At 39.5% G+C, this 27,741-nt stretch overlaps 1 protein-coding gene across 1 annotated transcript in view; it reads right to left on the bottom strand.

Annotated features, from left to right (window-relative positions):
* TMEM132D (transmembrane protein 132D) overlaps positions 1-27,741 on the bottom strand; it is a 209,190-nt gene that overhangs the window by 155,464 nt on the left and 25,985 nt on the right. Inside the window, exon 2 of the mRNA XM_088532496.1 lies at positions 2,567-3,455. Within this exon, the coding sequence (XP_088388622.1) occupies positions 2,567-3,455 (889 nt within the window). The remainder of the gene's footprint in view (positions 1-2,566; positions 3,456-27,741) is intronic.

The following is a 27,741-nucleotide window of genomic DNA, read 5'->3' as shown; positions in this document are numbered from 1 at the left end:
ATCCCTCAACTAGACAAGGTTTTGACATCTCTCACCATGAAATGGCTTGCTCCTATTCAGGCTGCCTGGATAACTTAACCCTTTGTCCTTCTATTCAATTTGCAACCATGGTATCAAGGCCTAGAAATACTTAGCAACCAATATTGTGCATCTTAGCCTAAATTCCTCTTAAAATGTGGCACTGCATGATCTGACAATTAGCACCGTTCCATATTTCACTTTAAAACAGACAAGGCCAAGTATGCATAGCCAAGTTCTGTATCTGAACCTGGTGAAGATACTAGCACTATTCTCCTCCTGCCCCCAAAACACAGGCCAGTGATTAGTAAAAGTCCATACACAGTAAGGAACCATCTGGATAATGCAGAGGGACCTTCTGGATGACAACTGAGGCCAACAACCTCTTCTCTTTACCCCAACCAGTAGCTGAGTGGTTCTGAGCTGTAGCAGTGGATGAGGCCTACTACCCTTTCTCTATACATTATAATCAATCATTTGATTGATTAATTTTACCAAAGGGTCATTTCTGCTCCTTTTTGCCCCATTTCAACAGAGGAGGCATGTCACATTTTACATGTCTCTCCATGCCTTCATATTTACATATTCTAAGATCAGCAAAGCTCCTTTGAATCTATCCTGTCTGACAGACCACTAGAACTCAAAGATTTTAGAGACTTAAAACACGATTGGGCTGTAGCAGAGGTCTCTGATGGCTTCTAACATTAGCTGAATAACCTGATCAGAACAGGTTAAAGGCCGTGCTGTTTGTGTTTTCACATTTACCAGTGGTGTTTTCAGTGGCTTTCAGCTGAAACAGAAATTCTGCAGTAGACCTGGGATCATATGCATGTATACGCATTTGTATTAATTAATTTTATCTGCAGCATTTAATAAACCTGCGTTTTTGCTCCTTCCTAAGCACTTGCTTTTTCATCTACAGCAGAAAGACTGGCACAAGCCATCTGAAAGTGACTTAGCCAGGTATATGCACTATATACACTTTGTGTAGGGGTGAGCGCAGAATATGGATACTACAATTCTGACCAAAAACAGCTCAACAAAAAGTACCTTCAACATGCTGTAGCTAGATGAAACATAGGCATTCAATGAGGCTTTAGCTTTAGTACAACTACTCTGAAATTATAGCAGATTACACTTCAGTTGAAATGCAGCTTCTGTTAGAAAAAAGCACTTTAATAGAAATTGAAATACTCACAAGAGCAACATGACTGCATCAGGCAGTTACAGAGCTTTTACCTACGGTTACCTTTTTAAAACATGAACTGTGATTGCTTTTGAACAAAATGTCTTATTTTTCATTTTAAACTGCTGTTTGATTTTTTTTTTTTTTTTTTTTTACCAATTTTGTTATATGATGCAATAGCTCATAAAATAAAAAGACAAAATAAAATACACTGTTTACTTTTGTTCCAGAAAATTAATTTTAGAAATAGTCATTAAAACAAGTTTGAGTATTCCATTTTCATCTTGATTTTTAAAAAGAAACATTTTTGAAAATTTCATAAGCCTATAGTACAATTTTCATGTTTATTGCTAACTCTACTTTCAACTGATCAGAGCTCACTGAAATATAGGTGCTTTGAAGTCAGATTTAAGATCCTACATTTTCAAAGTAAAAACAACTAAAGGCTTTTACCTTAGAGAAGATAGAAAAGGCTTTTAATATTTATATTTAAACCAATTGTCAAGTATAATAGAAATCTCCATGAGTGTCTGAAATACATCCCTTTATAGACATTATTATATGGAGAGCTGGAGAGCTGTCTGAACATTTACTGTCTATGAGGAATTCAGATTGCTTTGTGAGTGACTAATTTCGAGACAGGCAATCTGAATCTTAGGCAGATTGACTCAGAAAATGAAAACCTGACACCATAAAGGGAGAGTAGATAGTCTACAAGTGCTCATCCTCCAAAAGATGGAGAAATAACAGTCCCTGAGCAAGTAGCCAAGAGCTGTAGTTATTCAGTCTATACATCCTACATTTCTGAAGAAAAAATTACCTGATTTTGCAACAACCCACTTCCTCCAGAAAACCCCCATAAAACCTCCTTAATTCCCCACCAGTTTCTACCTCCTAAAAATTTTAACCAGTAGAATCATATTTATATACTGAAGTATGGGAGAGATATCCAAGCCCTGCAAGGCTGCACTTGCAGATTCGTGTACCTTTTGGTGCCATTTTAAAAAACAGAGCCATAAAACATAACTTCAGCCTGGGATTTTGGAATTCGAAGTGTTTAATCAGCAGAGAAGCAGACTCTCTAGGCTACCTTGTCTCAAGTTAGAGTAGGAGAGGTGCTTATTTTATTTATTTTTAAAAAAGCAAAGATACTCAAGAGGACAACTTCAAGAAAATGGATCACATCTCAGATGAGCATTAGACTCATTAGTAAGAAGAAAGAAATCAAGTGGACCAACTTGCAATGCAGTCTTAATTTCTGTAGAGTAGCAAATGAGTAGATAATTTACACATGAGAACAGGCCTTCCCATACCCAGAGCAGAACACAAAAACAAGGTACCAAAGAACGAGAGGAGCCTTACCTCAAAGTGAACTGATCTTCTGTTGAATTTTTAGCAATAGATACAATGAAAGTCAAAATGTCACCTTGTTTGACAGTCTTTGGTGTGTATTTGATGGCAATGTTATTATCCAACCTCATTTCATATAAGGAAGGGCCAGCATGTGTCTGGTAAAGGAAAACACTTCCAATTCTTTGCAAGGGAGGTGCTGACTCATCAATGTCATTGTGCCCTGGTCGAATGCCATTGCTTTTTCTTACATCCTCCTTCAAGCATTCCCCTCTCTCATCGCCTGGCTGGATTGCATAGTACAGCTCCACAGGGCTCCCTTCCGACTGATCCGTCGGCTTCTTACGGCCAGCAACAACCGTGGGGGGACTAAACCAGCTGGGCAGCAGCTCCAGCTCGGCCACGCACAAGCCCAGGTCTCCTTTGAGCCTGCAGCTGCCCCGGACTTCCCGCGTCTCTCGGAAGGCAAAGACCCGCAGGCAGGGCAGCCGCTCCGTGGTGCTGTAGTCATCCCAGTCCCGGCCCACGATGTAGAAGAGGATCTGCACTTTGGGCTTGCTCGGGTAAATCTTGTCACTCATTATGTAGGCCTTCAGTTTCCAGTTGAAGGAGAACTTGTTAGTAGATGCAAAGGGATTTGAAGACAACATTAAGTCCTGGGGCACTACTTGTTCAGTGGAAAAAGGTCCATAGGTGGCATTTAACACAGGTGGCCTCTTAGATTTGTAGATCAGAAAGGATTCCACTCGGGACTGCAAGCTGGAATTCCTCATAATATCCTGGTTGGCCTCCTTGAGAAAGAAGGAAATATCCGCATTGTGGATACGATAGCTCACAGGCAAGTAAGTTGGCAGTAAAGAAAATCTTTGTATGCTCTCCAGGATCCCACGAGTCTCAGTCACTGTTAAAAAGAATGGAGAATTTAGATCAAATGTAAAAAAACTTCAGTATTAGGTTTCAATCAGATCCCTCATCTCTGTAAAGATAACATAGATCTAACAGAAACCTTAAGCAGCAGCAAAATTATTAGTACTAGTAATGTGACTTCAGGTTTCACTGAAATCTCTTTGGCCAGTTTCCTAAGAATCTGCATTGACCTTTAAGCAACCAGACAGATAACGTCGTCAAATCTGTGCCAAATTTTGGGAAGTGGTTCCAGCGTCAGTGCCACCCCCACTTGGCTTCCATCACATATCTACCATCTCCTACTAGTGACCCCTGTACCGGTTCACTAGCTGACCCAGCAAACTGTCCTTCATCCAGCTGGTGCAGGAGCTAAGTACTTGCCCAAGGCTCCAAACAACCAATTCAGATCTCCTGAGACTTTCGGGTAATGTTTATAAACAGGCATGAATATTACTCTCTTAATATTACCAGCTAAAAGCTTTACAAAGCTGAACTTTTTAGAAAAATGCATGATTCACCAGCCTCAATATTGGAGTGTCATAAGATATTAAAAATAATAAATTTTCTCTGTGTTTGCCTGTGCAGTTTCAATCTCACAGTTCAGATTCCTAAGAATTTTTTTTTACAATATTGAGAAACTTATTGGGGAAAAATAAACAAACAAAAACTACACAAAAACAAGCTGAGCTTCCTTTGAATTAACTTGACTCACAAAGCTGCTGTTTCATAAAACAGTTGAGGATTTAGAGCAAAACCTGAAGAGTTGGCACCACTTCTCTATGGGTGTGATGCTTTTCAGTAGCCCCTATTAAGCCTTGATTTACCTCAAGCTCCTTATTGACTCATGCAGTGATGTAACCTCCCTGCATTAACGGTGGGGTTGATAGCAGTGCAGGTGGTATTAGCAGAAATAACAAGGATCATCCACCCCTACAGATGCAGCCCGGATAAATGGTGTTTAACACAGTTAGCTTGGATAACTTCACATTACGGTAAGTTCTGCACGGCAGCTCAGTAAGGGCTGGCTCACATGTACCCATGCCCAAGGCCACATCTTCATCTGCAACACAGATCTATTACAGGAGAGCAAATTTGCCCAACCAGCATCTGCTCCACAAAACCACTGCACACACCATATTAAAAAAGAAATCTGATGGTTACAGCAAGCTGCACCTACACAGAAACTCAAAGTAATGATTTCACATCAAAAGCTGCTCATGGACCACTTATATTTCATTTCAGCCTTATTTTCAGGGCTGTCAAACAGACTTGAAGCCGTTTCCTGCACAAGGCTGAGTTTCGCTTTAGCAGTTAGCCCAACAACCATGCACACAAAGGCTCCTTCACACTGCACCAGCACCAGAGGATTGAGGGTTTCAAAAGAAAGATTTATTTGAATCCTAGTTATGATCCCTACCATTTCACTCCTTCCAGGAAGGTTTTTTTCTGTAAATAAATATTAGGGCTCACATCACTGTTGTTGCCTAGCCGTACGTTAGTACAACTGTGCTAGCTGGATTTTAGTGGTGCTGCATATCCCTGAACACTGAAAAAACATTTTCAATGACAAAGAATAACTCTTACTGCCAAATCCCTCTTTTAACTGTGCTGTTGAGCAATTCCTTGAGGTAGGTTATTGCAGTAAGGAATAAGATGTCCATCCTTTCTAGGAACTGCCAGTCCCAAAGATTAAAGACATGCACTGTTAAACAACAATACCAGATGCAAACACAATACAATATTTCCTATTTGAACATCTGACCAACCTATGCAATAAAATTGCATATTTTTCCATAGCAACTTCAAATCCTTATACTTAATTCAGAAATGTGATAAAGGATTACCACAGATGACGTTCAATGCAAATCCCATTTCCCAAGCTGTATTGCACAAATACTTTGTTAGTTCTTATTTTAACACCTGACTAAATGTTTATTGTCTGGACAGGTACTGAGGTTGCCCAAGCTGGTAATAGTTACTCCTAACTACCCAAATGCAATCCATGCACTGCAATTTATGCACAAGATTAGAATGGGCTTGATAGCTTCAAAACCTCTGCGAAGGTGTTAGTTACTAAAAACCCTGACCAGAAACAGCCTGGAAAACGCCTCTCAGCAATGATCAACATACCAACAGGTAGCACGACGTGCATTATCCTGAGACATCACACGGGTCACACTGTGCAGAAGATCTCGCTGTGCCACCAACTCTGCCTGACCTTGTGTGAGTTGCTTTGTTCACAGTGTCCAGGTCCAACAAATAAGGGTATTACTATTTATTTTTGTTCTCTCTTTGCCTGTAAATATTGCAAATGCATCAGAGAGCCTGCAGCTTACTATATATGAACATATACTTACTATGTATCACCTACAGTAACAGAGTTGTGGTCTCAGTCTCCAGAGACTAAAGCAATGCAGGCCAGGAGTATTTTGCTCTATGAAAAGGCAAAATGAGCTTGCTATAAAGATAAAGCATATAGGGATGGCCATGAGCTGCAGGACTGAAAACAAGTCTCAGGCAGAGAAAGAAGCCAGCAGCAGAGTGGAATTTTGCAGTTTTGGAAAACTTTCTCTCCACAATCCTGACAAGCTAAAAATTCCTATCCCTCCATTAAACTGTTAAAATAATGACTTAATTTAAAAAGTTGAATTAATGCCAAGTCTTCAGCACCACCTGGAAGTAGAAATAAATTGCATCCAAAGAATCAGGAAATGGCCCATCATCATATGAGATGCTGTAAGGAGCAGCAGTGATAAAAGGCTGAAGCAAGGCCCATGATCCTGGTGCAATTCCTGGAGGAGGAACAGTCAGCTGAAGGGTAGGAGCACTACATCTTGTTTAAATTTAGAGGCAGTCACACCCAAGGGCTTTCTGCTTGTTTTTTTTCCCCCACAAATTAAGTTGCAGGGATTCTTGGGAGGCAAAACAAGCACACACTTTTTGCTCTAGCCTTGGTTCTTTTTGCATTCATCTCTCTCCTTCTCTCTAGATATTCATTGGGAGCAGATTAAGTTTTTACAGACCCTTTTCTAGAGAAGCCCCCAAAGCTCTCTAAATGGCTTTGCTCATGCTTAGAGACTTGCAGGGATACGTCTCTCCCATCCAGCCCTAAGGCACAATCTGTTCTGCTGTTGTATTCCTCAGATCACCCAGCCCATAACATCGTTCCTCCATCTAATATCCCATTTATAAATTCCACACTCATTTTGTCCTCCTCCCAACAGCTTGGCAAAGCCCCATTAAACACAGCGAGACATCAAGGAGGCAACTTGGAGAGAGGAAAAAGCTCAGGGTATTCAATTTTTTATTTCCCTTATTTTGACTGCAGCTCTCTCCCTTGCATTCCACGGGGAGAAGTACATTATTTTTATATTAAAACTAACAGAGTGTTTCACCTCATAATTTTTTAATCATTTATTTTAGTGCTTAATTATCTAAAGGATTAAAAATCTTCCTTCTGTATTCCCCATCTCCACAGGACAATACTTCCTCAAAGTGGGTAAATTAATGATTCTTTGGAATAGTACAGCAACATGAATTAGAAAAAATAGGAAGGTGAGCTGCTTATTTTTAAAAAATAACAATAAAAAAAAGAGAGGATGACTTGATACAGCAGGGTCCATTGGTTTTTAAATTGTTGGGCAATGGCAAAGTGGTCTGCTCAGTGTCGTGCTTCTCCCTACCAGCAAGCTGTTGATGTGCACTGAATATGAATAGGCTTATGCTAGAAGCCGACAGCAGCTTTCCAAACAGCCAAAGGCCAAAAATTCAAACAGTTTTGTACTTTATCTGGGGAGAGTTATAATCAGTACAAACAGGAGAAAAAAAAAAAAAAAAAAAATCAAGAACTACAGTGAGCTCTGCAGTACCATCTGGATTTTGACCGTAAAAGTTTATTAAGGATTCTGAAGGATAGGAAATCAAAACTGAAAAACAGCATCCTTATTTGCAACCATGACTATTTTCATACAAGTTATCCATGTTTTTATAAAGCAAAAAATGCCCCAGATTATGAATTTGTATGTTAACAAGACAGCATAAAAGTGGAGTTTTAAAATTTCAGTCACTCCATCCACCCTAAATATTACCTCAAATCCATAACATGTCTCAATCAAAATTCTGCAGGAATAACCCACCTTAACAAATAACAACCAGTGAATTTCTCAGCTTAAGTAATGTCAAAGCACAATCAAGGAAACAACATCAAGAGAAATAGAAAGCTATGGCTAAATTTGGCAACCGCAACTCATCTTTGCTACATCACTGTATCTCACAGCTCATCTACACAGGGAGCTTGGGAAGATGATAACCAATCATAGAATCACAGAATGGTTAAGGTTGGAAGGAACCTCTAGAGATCATCTAGTCCAACCTCCCTGCACACGCAGGGTCACCTAGAGCACCTGGCACAGGACCCGCGTCCAAGCGGGTTTGAAGATCTCCAGAGAAGGAGACTCCACAACCTCTCTGGGCAGCCTGTTCCAGTGCTCTGTCACCCTCACTGTTAGAAAATTTTTCCTTAAGTTCCTGTGGAACTTTTGATGTTTCAGTTTGTGGCTGTTTCCTCTAGTTCTGTCAGTGGCCACCACTGAAAGAGGCCAGCACCATCCTCCTCACTGCCTCCCTTGAGGTACCTCTAGACACTGCTCAGGTCCCCTCTCAGCCTTCTCTTCTCCAGGCTGAACAGGCCCAGCTCCCTCAGCCTCTCCTCACAGGGCAGATGTTCCAGGCCCCTGATCATCCTCGTAGCCCTGTGCTGGACTCTCTCCAGCGGCTCCAAACCCTAACCAAGTGCAAACAGGCAGCACATTAGCCAGTCTTTCAAGTTGATTGTTTATACTTACATCAGTGGGCTACACCATGGCCAGCACGAGATGGAAAAACACTCCGAATTCGATCTGTCCATATCTGATAGGAATCTATTGGAGTGATATCGGTTTAGAATGATACAGACGAGAGATGACATAGGAGACCCCATGACTTTGAACTGCCTTGCAGCCCTGCAGCATCCTGAGGGACCAACCCTCACCCTGAGCACATTCCTTGGGCTTCCCAGAACAAACTCTGGTCTCAGGCAATAATACTTATCATCCTGAAGCCAACCAATAAAAACCAATTCTGATGCTGTGCTTATGCCAGGAGCTATTATTTCTAAATACCTTAAAACTATGTCCGCATTTGGGTCCATGCTGTGAATGGTTTGCTGAGATTTCAAATCAGTGTCCACCTGGGAAATGATGCTATAGTAAGGTAGATTTCTTTCCTTTCCCTTTATTGAATTTTTATTTATTTTTTTAATGACAGACACTGTTTAAAAAATATTTCTCAGTGATGAGAAGCAAATTCTTTGTAGGTCAGTGAACCCGGAAAAAAAAAAAATCAGGAAAGAGGCAGCATATTCAGTCTCATCCTGTGCAGCCAAAGCTTATGCACATGACATATCTGTGGACATGTCACAGCAAACATGCTGCATTTGCCTTCCAAAAGGTCAGACTTCTCCCTTCATTAGACCATTAGCTTTGTGCTTCAGTCTGGCTAAAAAATAAATAAAATCTTCCATTTTTATTTCTTTAACATCATGTAACAGCAGCTCTCAGTCAATGACAAAAACACTCTTTACAGTTTAGTTTTATGGAAAAGTTATTGGCCATGGCTTCATAAAACTGAAGAATCCTACCAGACCACTAACTTCATTCTATATTGCCAGATCCTTGGAACTTCATTGCCCTAACAGCTGCTTTATTTTTTTTTAAAACTGTTCAATCTGTCAACATCCATGATTCATGAGAAATAAAACATTACAATTCTTCCTATGGAAGGATGGAACAACATTTTAGGAAAGTTCCCTGCATGCTGCAAGCTCAAACTGGTGATGCAAAGGTACAGTTTGCTGCTCCATCTTTCTTGAGAATCCAGATAAGAGTCTCTTTTCAATAAGGCTGACCTGAAATTTTACTTTTTTAGTTAGCTTCAATCTTTGAAACTTCTGAACACCTTTGCACTTCTGGGTTTGTTGTGCAGACATTCTCTGAAGCCCTTAAACATGAATAGATAGAACTGGACCATTGCAAGAATGACTTACTATGTTCCCTGTTCTTCCTGCCCTGTGCCAGCTTAAGTTCTCTAAAAAACAGTAAAGAACTTGTAAACTATTTTAATGACTTAGTGTCACACACATCTGAATGCATACAACAGATGTCAGTACTGCAAATTGTATCATAGAGTTGTTACCTATCAAGAAATTAAGCAAAAACTGCAAAATTTATTTTCTATGGGGTTATAGTATATGCACATGTGCATCCAAAAGGAATTGCCTGGTATCTGTTTGGTGATGCTAGTTTTCTTCTCTAGCTAGCAGCTCACTTTAACACGGATTCAGGACATTTAAATTGCATTATTAAGCCTTTGTTACTTCTCCAACTAGAAGCCTTAAATGAAATCAGACATCACCAGGAGCAGCAGTATTTGCTTGAAAGAGCATTCAGCTTAATGGATGAGACTCCAAGGACTGGTAATTGATGCCAAAAAAAAGTGACAGAGTTCCCCAAAGTCCATGAAGCCGGTGTGCACTCAGAGCTAGCAACCAAGTTACTGTAAATCCTCTCCAAATACAGTATTAAACATAAAACATTTTGAAATGGTTTTGACAGCAAGTTTTCGACAAAACCTGAAAAAAGCTAGAGGGGTGAAGACCAAATTGAGCAGATTTTCCTGTAGTCTTCAACCACTTTGTCAGATCAGCCAGAAAAGAAAACTCCTGTTCAACCTCTGCCTTGAATAAAGATAATAACAGTGGAAGCTGACCCATAACATCTCTAGCACCAAGATATAGCATAATGCTCAGCTCCTGCCTGCACTTCCCAGGAACCATGCAACAGGTGATTTTTCCTATCCTGAGTATGACCTATTTCATACAACTATTCTGCTAAAATGCTTGAAAACCCCTGCCTGCTTGGAAAAGGATTATTGGCATCCATCTCCCATACTAGGAGGGAAATAAAAGCATAGAGCCTATCTGGAAAAAGGAACCCTGATCTTTCCTCCTAGTGTTGTCAGAGCACTAGAAAACTGTTTCCAAAAAAAAGCTTGGATTCTCAGTAGCAAAGACCATCAATCCAAAGGGCCAAGTACCAACAGTGATAAGACTAGGTCGATGTGTCACAGCTTGGAAAACAAAAATTGAGCTACGGAAACCAGGCATGAGGCATTTATTTCTAGTGATTTAAAGAGAAAAAATAGCTCCAAAGGCAAAGTCACGCATTTCTTTTTAAGTACTTTCGTTATTAGGATTTCAGCCTGCTTCAGTTTATAACATTCTTGCCAATTGTTTCCTCTTAAGGAAATCATAATTATTTTCTGAAAACTATCCTGTTCCCAACCTGCCAATATCCTCCCCCTCAAGTTATTTCAGCTCTTGTTCCAGTTCTGCAAGATTTTGTGGACAAAAGCAGGATTATTTGAACATCAAGGCCACAGACTACATAGGAGAGCTCCTTTGTGAAGAGGTGACTCCCCATTTCTTGTAAAAGATCTGTGAAGAAGTTGGAGTTTTGCTAGAGAGCATGACATATTAAGTGACAGGCACAAAGTAGATGCTGAATAAAGTAGTAGATTAAACCTTGTACAGATACAGACAAATCTTTTACCATCATTTCCAAGAGCGACACACACTTGTAAATTGTTCTTTTCATGCAAACTGCCAAGCATTGCTAACAGTCACAAACAGGAGGAATTTCTAACTGCCAAGTCCTGCAAGGGAGGGAGTGCTCTGACACAGCAAAGCGCAGAGCTGCATCGTCAGCCTCCAGAGAAGACCATATCCGATGCTTCAAAGAGGCCAGTAAATTAAAACCTAAATTAATCTATTGGGTGCATAAGCCTGCCTGTCAGGAACTCCCTGTAAACCACTGTAAATGATGAGTCCGAAAGCTGAATCATCACAGCAAAGGATTCCCATGCCCCCATGTCTGGATCCCATCTGGGCATGCATAACTTCACATACACTACTCCAAGAATTATGAAAGGCCATAATGATCCAGCACTTTTCATACTCAATAATTCTATTGCTTGACCTGATGGCTCATCCTTACTCAGGGATGCCCACAGCACTCCCAGTTAGAGAATCAATCCAGTAACTCCCGTGACCTAAATCAGCCCATTGAAAAGGTCAGATGGACCTTTTTGCCAACAGCATGTAGCCTGATGGCACTATTCTCATCAAGTAGTTCATTTTTCCTGAAGTTTGAAGAAACTTTCATAAAACAATCGTTGATTTCAGGACAGACTACATGACACTTTGTTAGGAGAGAGACGAATAATCTAGAACTTATTCACATTTACAGACACACAAAGAAATCATTTAAATAAAGAAGGCCAGAAGAACACACACAGCCTTATATTATTGCTTAATAGAAAATGATCAAAGAAAGACCATGTGACAGAGGAAAGTTCCCACTTGAAAAGACAAAGTAAATTATAGAGAAGTAAAAGGATGTGGCACTGTTTTACACAGGATGTAATGGCAGTCTAAACATATGAAAGGTCAAAACAGGAATGAGTACACAGAGTTTACAACCAGAAAAGGGGGAAAAGAAACTCAATCACACCATAGTCATGTTAACAACCAGGGTAGAGGGAAAAAGTGGCTATGAAATTTGTCTGAAGATCCAGGCATCAGTACACGCACACAGGGCTGTCCCCAGCCCATCAGGTCACACGATGCAAGCAGTAAAAGGGGGCTGTATCTCTCCCTCGTGTGTGTCATTGCATACAGCAAACAGTGATCTCTCATCACACCAACTCCCTGGGCCATTCTGACGAACATCAGCTCTTGGCCTTTTTGTCATTTTGACACATTTATTTAACAAACCATAAAAAAATGAGATCATCTTTCTGTAACAAAAAGAATATCAGGCTACGTGCTGTATACTGAAGGCTCAAGTGACCCTAATGGGGAAAGAAGCAGAGACAGGGACTTTCTAGTGCTTTGGGAAAATTTCTCAGGCCCTCACCAGAGCTTCCAGCAAAAGCAGTTTCTCAGATCTCTTTTGCTCCTCTTCTCATGCCTCTAATTGCAGGAAAAGAAAGAAATAATGACAGTTTCAAAGAAAAATAAGTAAGCTCTCAAGTTGAAATAGTACTTTCCATATAAAAATTCACACAAAAAATAAGATCATGAAAGTAGGGCTGGGTTGCAGGAGTACAAAGTGCCAGTAGCCCAACATCAGTCACCAAATTCCTGATGAAAGATAGGAATATAGGATTACATATTGAATTACATATATATTACATATGCTTACACCACTTAAATGGACTATTTTATCAATCAGAAATCTTAAAATCAAGCAGATTTTACCCTAAAGTTATGCAAAATTCCCTCTTCATTTTTTAAAATAACAGTCACTGTAGAAGCTGTAGTTCTGCTACTAAGACATTAATGATAGGAGGAAAAACTTTCTAAGCATTAAATTAACACTGACTGAGCAAAAGTAATAGCCAAGTTTCTTCTGCTTGCCTTTTGAGACAAGCCACTTCTATATAATGAAATCCAACTGCATTCAAACCCATGGACAAATCTCGCCTCATTCAAGCTGGAACTGGGTCTTAAAATATCTGGGAGAAGAATGAATGCTACCAAACAAAAGCATTTGTGGATTCTTCTTGATCATTCACCCCCTGCAGAGTCTGGTTTATAAAATTCATTTTTAATTGTTAATCCATATTGTCCCCTCTGCACCTCACTGTAGACTCTGTGCCAAGCATGGAGCTGATGCAGCCAACAACTACTATATTGACCTGCTATTGTAATGTTCACTAACAATATAGAAAGATTGTTTTCCTTTTTTTTGAAAAAGGATCCTTGAAGTAACACCATCATGGTAGTACATGGCAGCAAATTTCAAGAAATATGAATAAAACTTGTTATATTTCATAACATACCTAACTTTTGTGTAGATATGAACAGAGAATCTGGATTTGGAAGCACAGAACATAAGGAGAGCTAATTTATTCTTAAATAATTCTGTTCTTCCCTCCAGTCCATGGTATAGACATACTGCGTGCATTGGATATACAGTGTGCTGAATCTACAGGTTCTCCTTTTGGGGAGATTCTGGAGGCAAACGTTTAATCATTTTACTGAAAAGCAGTTCTAAAAACAGCACACATTGCTCCAATTTTGCCTGTAACCACTAAGATAACTCACCAACTTTCCCAATATAAAAGCTGTATTTGTTAATGAGTAGGAACAATTTTGGTGTGATGTTGTTTAGCTACTGAATCACAAGGTCTTCATCTTTCATATATATATATATATATGTATATTTTTCCTCTTTGCTACTAGGTACATCTTCAATTCTGACATACTCCTCATTCTTTCATCTTCTTGTCAATTGAAGAGGGAGCTAACTTCTCAGAAAAAGAATTTGCCTGAAAAAAAGACATGCAGACTTCAGAAGAGCTGACCAGGCATTTTTTCCAAGTCTTTTATTCCTGCCATTGCATGACACCAATCCTCTAGCATTGTAGCCTGTACTATGGCGTGCTTATAAATGCTCGGCTACCTCCAATAGCTTCAGGCATGGTCTTATATCTCTCTGTGTATATATGCCAGAGAAGAAAATTAAATATGCACTTTTTCTATGGCAAGTCTGCAGAGCTAACTAAAGCAGCTAGGTGTGCACCTAAAATTCAGTCCCCAAGTGAACCTCAGCTGCCTGGTCATCCCACATGGAATCCACCATAATCCGCTCCCAGCATGTGGCTGAGCCAAAGATGATCCCACCTAAAGCCTTGCTAAGGAGCTCCTCTGCTTCCAGCTCCTCACAGCTGTGAAATTCTGCTGCCTCCCTGGGCAGATCCAGGGCTCAGCTCTCCTCTTGGATGCACTAACTCATCCAAACTGGCAGGAATGATCTACTTTTGCCTATTACATTTGCTGCTGGATTAACGCACAGCAGTGTCTCACCAAGAGGTTGGATGAGATGCAGATCCAGGAGGAGATGCAGAGAAAGCACTTGAGATTGATTTACCAAGCACCTGGATTGAGATGTATTTAGATCCTAGACAGAATTATCAGTGTAAGTCACTAACCAGATCAGGTAATTTAAAATATTCAGTAAGACACCACATTACACATTGTCAGACTTAAAATACCTCTTGGAAAATTTTACTTACTATTCCACAGATTTTTTTTTTTTTAAATCAGTTTGTGATTTGACAGTTTATTCTGCAACAAAATGTTTTACCTCTTTAGATGCATTTTACAGATACTCAGCATGTTACTACATCTTTAATTCCTTCCTGTTCTTCAGGAAATAAAGCAGTTTGCTACTTCTCTCACTTTATCAAAAGTGCAGCAGACCTAGCAGTTGAGTTAGAATGATTGAAGTTATTCTATAGCTTCAAAACGCTTACTTCTAGAAAGGCAGCCTCCAAAGGGCACATATGGATCTCATGGACTCTTGTAAATGAACCTAATTCAATTCATTTAGTCAAAAGGAAAAGTTTTATTCATCTCCAAAGTTCTCCTCAAATTGATGAAACAGCCCTCTCCTCTTTTTCATGCCTGTTTGAAACTACTTTCTATGCAAGGTGATATGGATTCAGATGCTACATTGCTTGACACTGTGTAAACACCTAAAAATAGAAAGAAAAACCGTAATTCTCTTTTTTCTGACAAAGCCTCCAATGTTTTCTTTAGTAGTTCTTTGGGAATTTGTTCTGCCAATTTTAAGGCAGTTTCACAACTCCTTGCAGATTCTAAAGGTCATATTAAAATCTGTTTCAGCTAAATACCTTGTTTTCTTGAATCCTGCCTGGAAATTGGAGTGTTATACCTTGGTGTCACCATCCAATTCCTCTGAGGAAGATGCCATAAGACTTGGAGCCCAGGATTCTTGCTATTTAATTGCAGGAAAGTTCCTCCTGGAGAATGTGGAGGAAATTCAGCAGCAATAAAGACTGCAGGGGAGCTGCACAAGCAGCATTGAGAGCACAGATTATTTTCCCTACCCTGCAATTACCTCGGACACTTAAAAATCCCTGCTACTTGGACATCAATAGTTTTGCATTCTAGTCCCACTGAGAAGCTTTGAACAAAAGGTTTCAGAAGCACTCAAAAAAATACAACAGAAAGCCTGGAAACAACAAGAATCCCATATTTAGAACAAATTAAAGATACACTTTCTGCCAAGCAGGTCTTTATACAAATTCAAGTGCCTTTTGCAGCCAGCTCTCAGAGCGTGGATCTGAGCATTCAAAACAATTATCCCCCCTAGTTTCATGGTGTGCATTTGTACTTGTAAGCCTACATGCATATTTGAGATAGTTTAATTCGTTTGCAGTATTGAACATTTGTGCAGAGTTAAGAGCAAACCCTAATGCAAACTCATTTATTAAGCTGTATATAATACATCTGTATTGAATGGATTCTACAGCTATATAATTGACTGATATTGCACATAACTGATTGTAAAAAACAATGAAAAGATGAAATTCTCTGAGTGCCTGGAGAATAAAGAGCAGTATTTGCCAAGTAAAGCAAGATACACAGTCAGATTTGTTTATGCCAGCAGAAAAGTACAACCTGACTTAAGATTCATTTGGAACATGAATTGGTTACTGAAATTATTCAGTGGGGCTAATTCTTAGAACTGATGCCACCGTTCGGTGTACTCCATTCTAAGGCCTTTCCAGCCAGCTAGCTAAACTGAATAAAATAAATTCTCTCAGGTCAACCTAAAGTGAAGTTTTTCCCCCCACAACTGTATAAAAAGATGCAGAAGAGAATCCTAAGAAAAACCTTCAAATATAAATTCTAAACCAGAACATGCTTGAAACAGTGTCCAACAGAAAGCCTAGTCTGTGTCTTCCTTTCAATCCACAGCCTTCCTACTCAATTGGCATGTAAACTAGGCACCATTTAATTTTTTTTTCTTTTTTTAAACCTAGCAAACATGTAATAGTCAGATCATTTAAAATTGGACATGAATCACTCAAATGAAGGCACCCTTGATCAAGCTAGCCACTGCTCATTGTCCTATTTGGACAGCAATCAAGCTGTGGGAGAAACAGAATAAAACATATTTATGTCTAGTTTCCTTGATTCAACAAATCACTATCATCTGTTAATACTGTTATATAACAGAGATAAGGATTAAAACTGTTTGAAAGACAACAAACATACGATTAAGGCAAAACAGAAAGGTAGCGATTACTTAATCTAATTTATGTTACTATTTCTTGGTTTACAAATTAAACTAAGCTTCTTTGAGTATCTATGTAGTCTACAAATGTTTAAGACCTCTTTCCAGGCCATGGAAAAATAGTTCAAGTTGCTCCAACAAAGCACAAATGTATACAAATGTTCACTGCCTGGCACTTTAGGAAACATCCTGGAATAAATCACCCAAGACAAACCACTGAAAGGGAAAGAAAGCAAAAGTATTAAAATGACATATTAAAAGTGTTCTCCCAAATTACATATGGTTCACAGGCACCACATATAAAATTTAAGAGTTGAGGGCTTTAAATTGTATAAATAGCATGTAGTACGAATGATGCCAGTCACTGGAAGTGAAGAGCATAGCTTAAATAATTTTGGGACCTTACTGCAGAACCTGAAGATGATGGATCACCTTCACTGGTAAGGCTTTTAGAAGGTATATTCACAATAGGTTAAAAAAAAAAAAAAAAACCCACACACCTCATCTACTGCACAGAAGTAGGAAAAATGTTCCCAATAAAAGGTTCATCCCATAAATATTAGCACAGCAAGCAGCTACCGTGCTAAAAAAGGTAGCTAGCTGGCTTGCTTACATAGCTAGAATCTTTCAGGGTTGTCATAATCTCTGTGCTGCACATGCACACAGTTCCCCCTCAGCACAACAGAGTTAAATCCTGTCTGGGGCTTCGAGATGTTACTGCAAAAGTATTTACTTTGTAATTTGTATTACAAAGAGCTTTATACCAAGAGCAGCTCAGCATGTTTTTAATACTATTTCGCTGTCTGTTGTTTCCCTAAACTACTTAAAATTCACTATTACTTTGAATTGTGACTGTGTTAGGGTTCACGGTCCAATTCTGCAATACTCACAAGGGAGACCAATATTTAGATGAACACACCACCCTTTTTAATTTCTACCAAAAGCACTTTCCTACCAAAAATAGAACAAATAAAGACAACTTTCCTGGGGTATATATGTATTTCATATGTGGTGTGAAACCTAAATTTTCTCTCTCGTGCTAATTGAAAATTTCAGTTCAGTATCAACCCAGCTCCTGCTCCAGTAGCTGTAGAAATGCTCTGGATGCACTCACAGGGCACTCACAGGATGTAGGCACCATGTTGTATTCTGGAAAAAGCTTACTTGAACACTGCCTAAAACACCCATAAACCCTGGCAGCAAGCAAGACTAGAATCATGCCCTGCAAGGTAGGATTTTTTTTTCCAGCACAAATAGGACAACCAGTGTCTGATATTATATTTATGAAGTGCTTCAAAGCCTTCGCCTGGATCCTTAGGAATGCAAAGCAACAGCAGTTCTCTGACCATGTGGGCTTTGGGGCTTTCTGAAGCGCAGTGGTCTACTCCTTGTGCCTTTTTTTAATTTCTGGTCTCAATCTTGGCCAAAATGATTCAAACTACTTAAAAGGAGGCAGAATCAGAGCATACGCTTAATTTCTGCTCTGCTTTTTCTTGTTTACTTAATCGAGCACAATGCGATCTCAAATTTGAAATACACATTTTCAGTAACAAAGTAATTCCTGAGCCAGAATAATTGAAGGCAGCGATATGTTACCTCCTCTCCTAGATAAAAATACAGCCAGTTCCCACCCTTGCTCATGCAGAAACATCCCTTAGGGCCTCTGCCCCCTGGTTTCTTCCAGTCTTTTTAAAGGTCATGGTCTGACATTTCCACGCTGTTAGAAGTCATTGTCTTCCTTTCTATATATGTGCCTGTGCTTAAGCATTATTCCCTTCTAGTCACAAGGCCCAAGACAACAAATTACTTCTCTGCAAGAAGACTAGATCTGGTAACTGCAGTTGAAGACTGATTAAAATTAAGCCAAGGCACCTGAAGAGTTACAATAAGTACAGAGGGATCATGCATTAGTCATCAGGAAACATAGAAGGGTATGTTATTTTTGACTTTTTTCCCCTCCGCAGTTGAATTGAAAGCAATAAAAATGTCAGCCTCATTCATAGACTAATATAACTCAGCCCTCTTCTAATAATGGCAAGTGGTGTGCTATCGTTTGTAGTAAATACCTTGATTTAAATCTTGAGATTTCTGCTTGCTCTTTCCTATATCCTGACCCAAAGGAAAACAAAAGGCAATAAACTTAACTTCCCTTTAAATAGGACCCGCAGCTTATGCATACCTTACCTTAGTAGTGTCCTCTCAATATATCACAAACAGTGAAGTCACCAGGGCTCAGGAGTTGCTCCTTAAACAAGGATGGAGGAAGGAGAAGCCTGTGCTAATTAGTGTCCAAACCAGGGGATTGTTTGGCTAATTGCACGACTTCCCCAGACCTGCTCTGGATTCAACTACTTTGTGATAAACTTTTACGCTCTTACATTATTCAGACTACCAAGCCCTCCAGCGATGCCTTTCCTGACACAAGGTTTTGCCCAGAGCTACTCCACAGAAAACTATTACAAAGTTCTCCAAAGCATCTACCAACCTCTGAAACACATAAATGGGACCACGGAACAGCAGGACACAGCAACAGAGAGACAGGGAACCTCTGTTCCGAACCCTTCTGAAAGGATTTTAACAGTCCAACTAGGGAATAGGTAAGAGTTGTAAGCTTTGTTGGTTTTTCTAGTTTTGCTTGAAGAAAAATTGCATAAAAGTTATTCACTAGAAATTAGTGCAGCAGTAAGTAAATAGTAATTACTATTAAGAGTGTATCAAATATGTTGCCAAATAACTTAATTGGCATGCCAGCTGATTGAGACCTGAGTGGGATCACCATACTTAAGGGGAAAAAAGTTAAGACCAAAAGCTCTCCCAATATTTTGGGAGGGATCAGAGGAGGCGTTTAACTGCACTCTGATTTAGTAACGAGCTTCAAAATCCTACTTAAAGCAAATATATTATTTTAAAGAGAGCACATATAGTACTATCTTGTTGAACCCCGAACCCTACACTAGTACCAGAACATACACTAGAACTAGAATGCCCTTTTTTAAAAAAAAAGAAACTAGTCCTTCTATGGGTTCATCAGAAGATCAACTGGAAATTTGCAGTGTGGCTATAGTAGAAACACTGATGTGAATTGTAAAAATATTTGGCTTTTTCAGAAAAGATGGAAGACAACTCGTGTGCTACACATACCGTCTGGTATCAGCAAAGGGGAGCTCAAACCATGGGCAACAGAAGTTCTAATACTGCTTGATACTTATTAATTCTGGAGCAACAGACATCTAAGAATACAATAAAGGATTGGAGAAGTATTTTATGTTGTCCTTAATTAATCCTATTGATATACCTTGAATTAATGTCAGACACATTAACTTTAGTGAGCACTGTAGTTTTGCAGAAAGCACAACTCCTTTAATTACACAGCTTCTAAAGCTGAAAGTCCTGCCGCTGCCTTTAGTGAGACAGATTTTGGTGCAGTTAAGCTTTGCTGTGGCTAAATTTATTCAAATGAAGCCAAGAATGAATCCACTGACTCAGTAAAGATTGCTTGTTATGAGGAAAGCAAAGATCAAAATCAGACAAGCAGAACCTTAGAGATGACAGAACTCCATGAACCCACTCAAGAGTCTCTTTCCCCATATCTTAAGACATGTTTATAATTTATGTTCTGGTTTGAGTGTGGCTCCACACAATAGAATTTTCCTATGGCTGCCCACCCACTGAATTTTACCATCTCATGACAAGGAAAACTATTTTAGTCAAACCAAATCTACAATTGCTTGATCTCAAACCTGAAACTATGGCCAAACAATTAAGAACTAGAAATGAACAATTCCCTTTTGATTCAGTCTTTACTAGGAAGACCTCCTTCTGAGTTCACTGACTTCTGAGTGCAATGTAAGTAATACTTGAAGCCAAATTATGTAATCAAAACTGCAAACCATGATGATCGTCTCATGCATAATGTCTCTTCACCAAAATACAGCTCAATTGACATCATCCCTTAAAGTACTTCTTGATTCTCAGTCTTTTATAGTGCAGATCATTAACTGATCATCATGTTCAGCAGCCTAAATATATATACACACACACACTTTTTTTTACTCTCTGACCAGCTTCCAGTGAGCAGATATAATCCACATGCACAAACACAAACAAAGATAGAGGGTAGAAGTGATTCCTTAATGCTGCAGCAATTTTTTGAGTAGCATGTACCTATACAAACAATGAAGCCATATAATATTTCTATTAATACATTTAAGGAAAGCAAAATAAAAAACAATCTTACTATATCACAATGAAAATTAATGGGAAAAATAAATGGATAATAAATTTCTGTTTACAATAGTCACAGCAGGTCACTTAAATGCTTCTCAAGAATATATACCATAGTGTTTACCAGATACAGAAATGAAGTGATCTTACCAGGAGGAGAACAGTATTTGCTAATGTGTAACATATTCCTAAGTAAAATTCAAATGAAAAGGACTAAAGACTACAGATGTATCACAACTAGTTGAAATAATGTCCTACCTTTAGGTATTTTAACTGGTCAATTCTGCAAGAAGTTTCACAGGTGCTGTTGAAATTTCCACCTTTTCTTGACAGTATTGCTTTCCTGAACAAAGTGGAAGCAGTAACTGGTAACAACTCCTATTCATGTGAATAATGTCCATTTTAAAATTTCAGCTACTGTGTAACAACCATCTTGAATGACTGTCTGGAAAAAAAGTACATTCAGCATGTCTCATTTATGTGCTTTAGATCTAAAGAGGAAGCAGCCGCACAAGATAATTTAGTGTATGCAGCAGTTTGTTAATAGAGAAGCTATGTACTGAGTGGCTTTTGCTCAGAAGCTTTCTGTAGCTTGAAATTTGAACATTTAACACAGCAGAACAATTTAATTTTCTGGGGCACAGTTTCTTACTGACACAGGTGCTCTTATGGCAGAATTTAGTGTCCATTATCTTCTAACACAAGAAGTACGAGAAATGGCCACACAAGAAAAGATGTTATAAAAGACTTCACTTAACCTGAGATTTGTGGGAGCAGGGCTCCAGTTTAAACATCAAAAACTAAAGTTCAAAGTCCTGTTGAAATGCCAGGAGACAACCAGCCCGTTTAGACTGGTAGCAAATGCAGTTGTTACCAGCGATTACCCTGCACCATTTATCTTGCTTAGTGTCCCTGAGTAACAGAGAGGACACGGGCACTGACGGATCATGGAAGATGCATTACACTGGCCACTGAGGAGGAGATTCAAGCACAAACACCCTGCTTTTCATCTCGCTTTGACAGAACGGCAGGGGAATAAGCAACACATGGTCAATACACTCCTGGGAATACATGACTGTCGGTTTACTAAAAAGCACACTTTTTCCCTTAGGCTGATAAAGCAGCTCCTAATTCGAGTCAGATTGTACCACCACACTCAAGAAGTAGGGAACTGCGTTGAGTAGATCAGCAGATGTCAGTCAGGCCACCTGACAAGTAAGGTCCCAGTCTATTCTAATTTCCTCACAGTTCAGTGGTGTTTTCCTCTCTTTGGGGCATTACAAACCTTTCAGCTTCACACAAGTGGATGAAGCGTGCTAGACTGATGCAAGTCCTCTCTTTACCTCAAGAGCCTGCACGTCATAGGCAATCAATGTACACTTCCCCACGTCAACCTGGGCAACGGGCTTCACCCGCAGCACAAAAGCAGGACTCTGCTCTCCTTGATGCATTTCTCATGGGTGTTCACTCATAATCTGCATGTATTTATTGCACAGTCTATTTACAAATACTCCAAGGTTGCTACTTTTAATCTGTTACTTTATGAAAAGAACCACCATCAAGATGCAAGGATTTAGCAGAAAAGAATCAAGACATTTTCTGTGTAAAGAATATAGAATCTAAGTCATGTTGCAATTTCTGTCCCATAATATTGGGGGAGAAGTTATTAAAGAGTAGCAACATACAAGATTGCAGAATTTCATGGAATTAAAGGTGCTCACTACAAGATTCGGGTCAAAGCTGAAATTTTATATTGACTTCATCAGGTAGTGAAACATAGGAGCAATAAGACTAAGCAGATCTTCACTTCTTACTCTTATGACTAGACCAAGAAGAGTTCACTAAGAAGGACCTAAGCAGCAGCTACAGCACTTGAAGTGACATGCAGAGCGCACTGCAAACTGCTCATACCCCAAGGCCAACACAGACAGCAGGAAAATATCTTTATAGGAGGATCACCACATAGTGGTGTCAGATTATTTCTTCTGAAGTGTCAGTGTGATTGCTTACCTGCCTTTCCTGGTCCAGCAGACCTCATCACTCCTCAGCGCTACCCCCTGCCCCAGCCGCACTAGCTGGTTGGGTGAGTTCAGGGATGCTCGGCCTGCCCTGCCCAACATAACCAGGATACATTATCCCAGAATCAGGAGCTCCTTCCAGTTGTACCAAAGAGTTCATCATTGAAAGGTACTTGAGGACAAGACCTAAAGGCAGGACTGGGAGGTCCAGAAAGAAACATCCAAAGAAACAACAGGATGAGGAAGAAGCTTTTTCTCAGGTTTCTTTTGCCTCCATTTAAATTAACAATAAAGGGACTGCAGGGTGTAATGGGCACCTTAGGACAAGGCATTGTGCACATAAACTGCACTAATTACCACATGTTGCTAAATACATACAACATTTGCCAACACTTACACCTACTGAACCAAGGGAAAACCCCAGTTAGAGAACAGAGAAATTAAACCCCAAAGCTAACCCAGTTTCCAGAACTCACCCTTACAACAGCAGCTTCAGCCCCCAAAAATATCAGCTTCACTTTGCCTTAATGATGCCCTAAGTAAAGCAGCACCTGAATGCTGGTAAATGCCATAGGTGGGGAAGCCGTGCTGACTACTTGAAACAGGACAAATTACTCCCATAGCTGTGCAGAGCGCTTCCAAAGTTTGAGTCCTTGTCACCAATTCTGCTGTTCCAGCACTTCGCCATGGAAAGGAAGGCTCATTAACAAAGCAGGCCAGAGCTGGAGCGTATTTAAAGGGGAACAGGTGGATAAATACACTTTCTACATGCTGGAAAAACTCAAGAGATGAAAAGGATAAAACCCACTAGAAGGCAGCATGCAGTGGCAATCTGTCAAAGGTGCTCCGACTTCATTAGCGCCTCCAAAGTACGGTGCTCCCGTTGCGCGCTTCAGCCACGAACGTAGCCCAGGACAATTTTAAAACAGGTTACATAAAGCAGGGTCTTGGCACAAATCCACAGTTTTATGCTCTCAACCCTCTTTTATGTTACGTTTGGTTCCACAGTACCCTTCTGCTTTTAACAATATCATGGATAATACATGAAAGTGTTCCCTAACCTGGTAAGATAACCAAAATGTGAACATCTACCTAATGAGCCTTATAATTGGGTTGTAATGAGTTTTATGTTACACTGGATAACTTGAATGGTGGAAGGGGCACAGGAAAAATATTTAAGGAGCAGTTTCTAAACTGCTGAATTTTCAAGGAGTGCTCCTAAATGTAAAAATCATCTCTAGTTTACTCCAATAGTTATTATTTCTGACAGCATTCAATTTAGGACAACAAGATTATTCATGTGAGTGAAGCTGTCAAATGCAAGCGGCAGAAATAGGCCCCAAAAGGTGATGGTGAAGAAATCTAGAAAGCTTTTCCTTGTGTGATATCCAGCTGAAACTGTGTAGGCAAGAAGTGGTTTATTTTAACATGACAGGAAAGCCTTAGAGTTCTAAAAAGGCTAGCATGAACTTTTAAAGATATTTTCTATCGCTCAGGATTGGGGAAAAAGAATAAAGTCTATATTCTTAAAGTCTAAATACTCACTATCTTTATTGGTGAACATCACCTCATATGGATTACAACTGAGAAAACAATAAAAAATGAAATGAGGTCAATCAGGCATACTTTTAGATCTCCTAATTTGCTGACAAGCTTCTAAAAAGGATGTAGAACAGATGACATCTAACAATTAAGGTGCTTTCACTTAACCCATTTGCAGTAAAATTTATGAAATGCAAACAATCAAGATTTTTAAGTACTCAGAAACTGCCTGAATATTCTGAAAAAGTTAGTGACCTAATAAAAAAGTGAAAGCCCCCATATTTTCCTATTCAAGGGAAAGCTTAAAGAGAAAATAAAATGGAACTTTTCACAAAGGTCCAAGAACTACCTATAGCCCTCGCACTGCACTGACCAGTGCTAACGGGTGGCTTTAGGCCCTGCTCTTCCCTACCAGCCACTGTCTTGGCCACATCCCCAGCTGGGACTGAATTCATGTCAAGCAGTGAACACTTGAAAATAGTTCAGATTTTAAAACTACTACTGCCATAGAGAAAAACCCAAGCCTAGCAAATGTTTGCTTAGATTTCAGAGCACTGTCCTGCACAGATCCTTTTCTACATTAGATTTTGATCACATTTTTTTTTTTTTTAATTCAGAATACATACTGCTGGCTTGCCAAAAACAACCCCTAAATTTAGGGGGTTGCAAAAACATACCACTGAGGCAGTTGATTAATGTTCCAGTTTTCTTGTTCACATGTGTCAGCATCTGAGGATGCTGCAAAGATTTTGTCACTTTGAGCTTTCTGTATAGTGCTTTCTCATCTTAAAGGTGGGTGGCTACAAGCCCTGAACAGAACTCTGTAGTTTCACTTTATAGGATTTTGTGTAAATATCTTGTTTGGGTCTGTCATGCTATGGGAATTTCATATTACCAAAGGATTTCAAAGAAAGCTGGATGAAACTCAATTTTATGCAACTGTGTGTGGTTTTGACACATGGAATCCAAAAATATGGCCTGACCCAAACCTCCACCCAGCCAATTAGAAAGGGCTCCAAAGACCTTCACCATCTTCAGAGCAGTGTCTCTATTTTGTGCTCTCATACAAGTCAAGACAAGGTTGTCACAGAACTGCTCCTTATATTCACTGCTTCCCAGAAAAGCTCCATGACATCAAAGCAAGGAATGAGGGAGTCGAGATGAGTAGCTGCTACAACACACATGCTCTGCTGGGATTGCCTCTGAAATAAGGTTTGCCTTTTTCTTGTGGAAAGAAAGGATGGTCCTTTCTTATTTTATACTCATAAAATACTCAGATATTGGAATCAGGTAATCACATGACTTAAATACCTCTGCTTTCCCCATACATACACTAAATTAAAAACAAAATCCTCCCACTGACACTATTTATTGAGAAGTTCCATCCCTGCAGTTTATGAATAGAGCACAACTGGCTTTAGGCAGCTCTCCTGTTTTACACAAGCCTGGTGCTTGCACATCCTGGCAGCTTTTTAGCTCAATCATATAAATGTCTTAATACCCTGCATTGATCTGGAATCAACACAGTTGCCGACACAGGGATAAAAAGCATCTGGAGAATTTGTTCGTTGTTATTTCAAGCTGTTTATTATTCCTTGAGGACTCATATAAGCACTCAGAACTATCATGCCTGCATTAATACTGCTCTCCTACACCTCTGGGTACAGTCAGACTGTACATTAAAGATGCTTTAGAAAATTGTTTGCAAGTTGCTCTTGCACTGGGATTGCTTTGTACAGTCCGCAGCTTTGTGCTGAGTAAATACTGGGAAACTGCATGCTGTGAAGCAGGTAGTGTGAACTCCACAGTCCAACCCCTGGCATACAGCTAAAAATAAAAAATAAAGTGTTGGTATTTACAGAAATATATTTTAAAACTTGGATTTGGAAGGCCTGTGATTAATAAATACTCAAGGAGCACTTGTAATGCTAAGTTTATGGAATAATGCAGAAAAATGATGATAAAGGAGGCTTTAGTGCCATGGAAGAGCTGTTTGTGTTGTTCATATGGGCCAGACCTCCCCTGATTAGCTCTGCAGAGCAGGATAGCAAAGAGACAGGTCAAAAGCCACCATAAAGAGCAAGATGAGAGAAGGGCACCTGAGGAAATGGAAGTCTCTAAAGCATTCCTTGCTCACCTTCCTCCATCCTTGCAGGAAATCACCAGCCATGACTGTATGACTACCTTAAGTGACACAGTGACAAAAATGCTGCTGCCAGGTAGCATAGATTATGTTGCCATTAGGAGAAACAGGAACAAGAGTGGGAGCAAAAACAAAACATGCCCAAACCAAGAGAGATCAATCCTAATCCCATTATTGCTGCTGAAAATAACTTCATGCTGGAATGGGACTGAAGGAAATGCATATTGCACCGTTCTTTCAAGACAAATCTCAGTACAAATCAGCATAGTCATAAAGAACACTGCATTTTTATAAAAGTATTGAATACTAAAGGAAGTTGTGTAATTACAGCTTTACAGCCCTGCTTATGGATATTTAACAACATTCTTAGAATAAAATTTATTCTGGTGGCTTGATCAACTGGGCAGAAATTCAGTTCTTGACCTAGCAAGCAGTCAGCAACATATGAGATGGTAACTCCAAGCTTTTGGTTTCACCAGCTGGATTAAGACCTCATGCTTCTAATGAAGACCCATTAGAGCTTTCCTTAACACTATAATGAAGGCAAAGCTGACTCACTGTTTTCTAACCAGGCAGCTATGTTCTATAGGATGACCATGAGATACAGAGCTACCCCCTACACTCCTTTTTAGCTTCTTTACTTCTGAAAACCACACAAATTCTGTGGCACATATAGGCACAAGCCTTGTGTGACACCAATTTACTGAGACTTAAATGTCATCCTTGAGTGCTAGTCCTGCATATTAACACTACTGAGCTAACTGCAAGATTCATCTAAAATAGCCCTCTTCAAGTTCTCAAGAACACCAAGTATTTTTCTTATAAATGTTAAACTTCATCCAAAGAGGATTTAAAAGCAAAATTTTGTAAATGGTCTAACACCTACTGATTTATGGCAGCCTTCTGAAATAAATTTAATTTAAATATTAGGTGTTTCTGGGAACACAAATGCATCTTGTATTTAGAGGAAATCTGTACAGAACTCAGACCATCAGCTACATGACATTAGTTTAGTTTGCAGGTGCCCTGTTCATTGGAATTTGCTGTCTATGTCTCTGAAAATATCCAGAATAGTTCTTACATTCTCATAATGTGGTGTCCCCTGCCAAAACAGCTTAAAATCTACAGACAACCCACAGAAAACAGCAA

Source organism: Tinamus guttatus, unplaced genomic scaffold (genome assembly GCF_059628265.1).
Source record: "Tinamus guttatus ecotype Peru unplaced genomic scaffold, ASM5962826v1 Tinamus_guttatus_pri_ptg000459l, whole genome shotgun sequence".
NCBI classification, from domain to species: Eukaryota; Metazoa; Chordata; class Aves; order Tinamiformes; family Tinamidae; genus Tinamus; species Tinamus guttatus.
The sequence above is the reverse complement of the archived record's forward strand: the minus strand, read 5'-3'. Positions and strand labels throughout refer to the sequence as shown.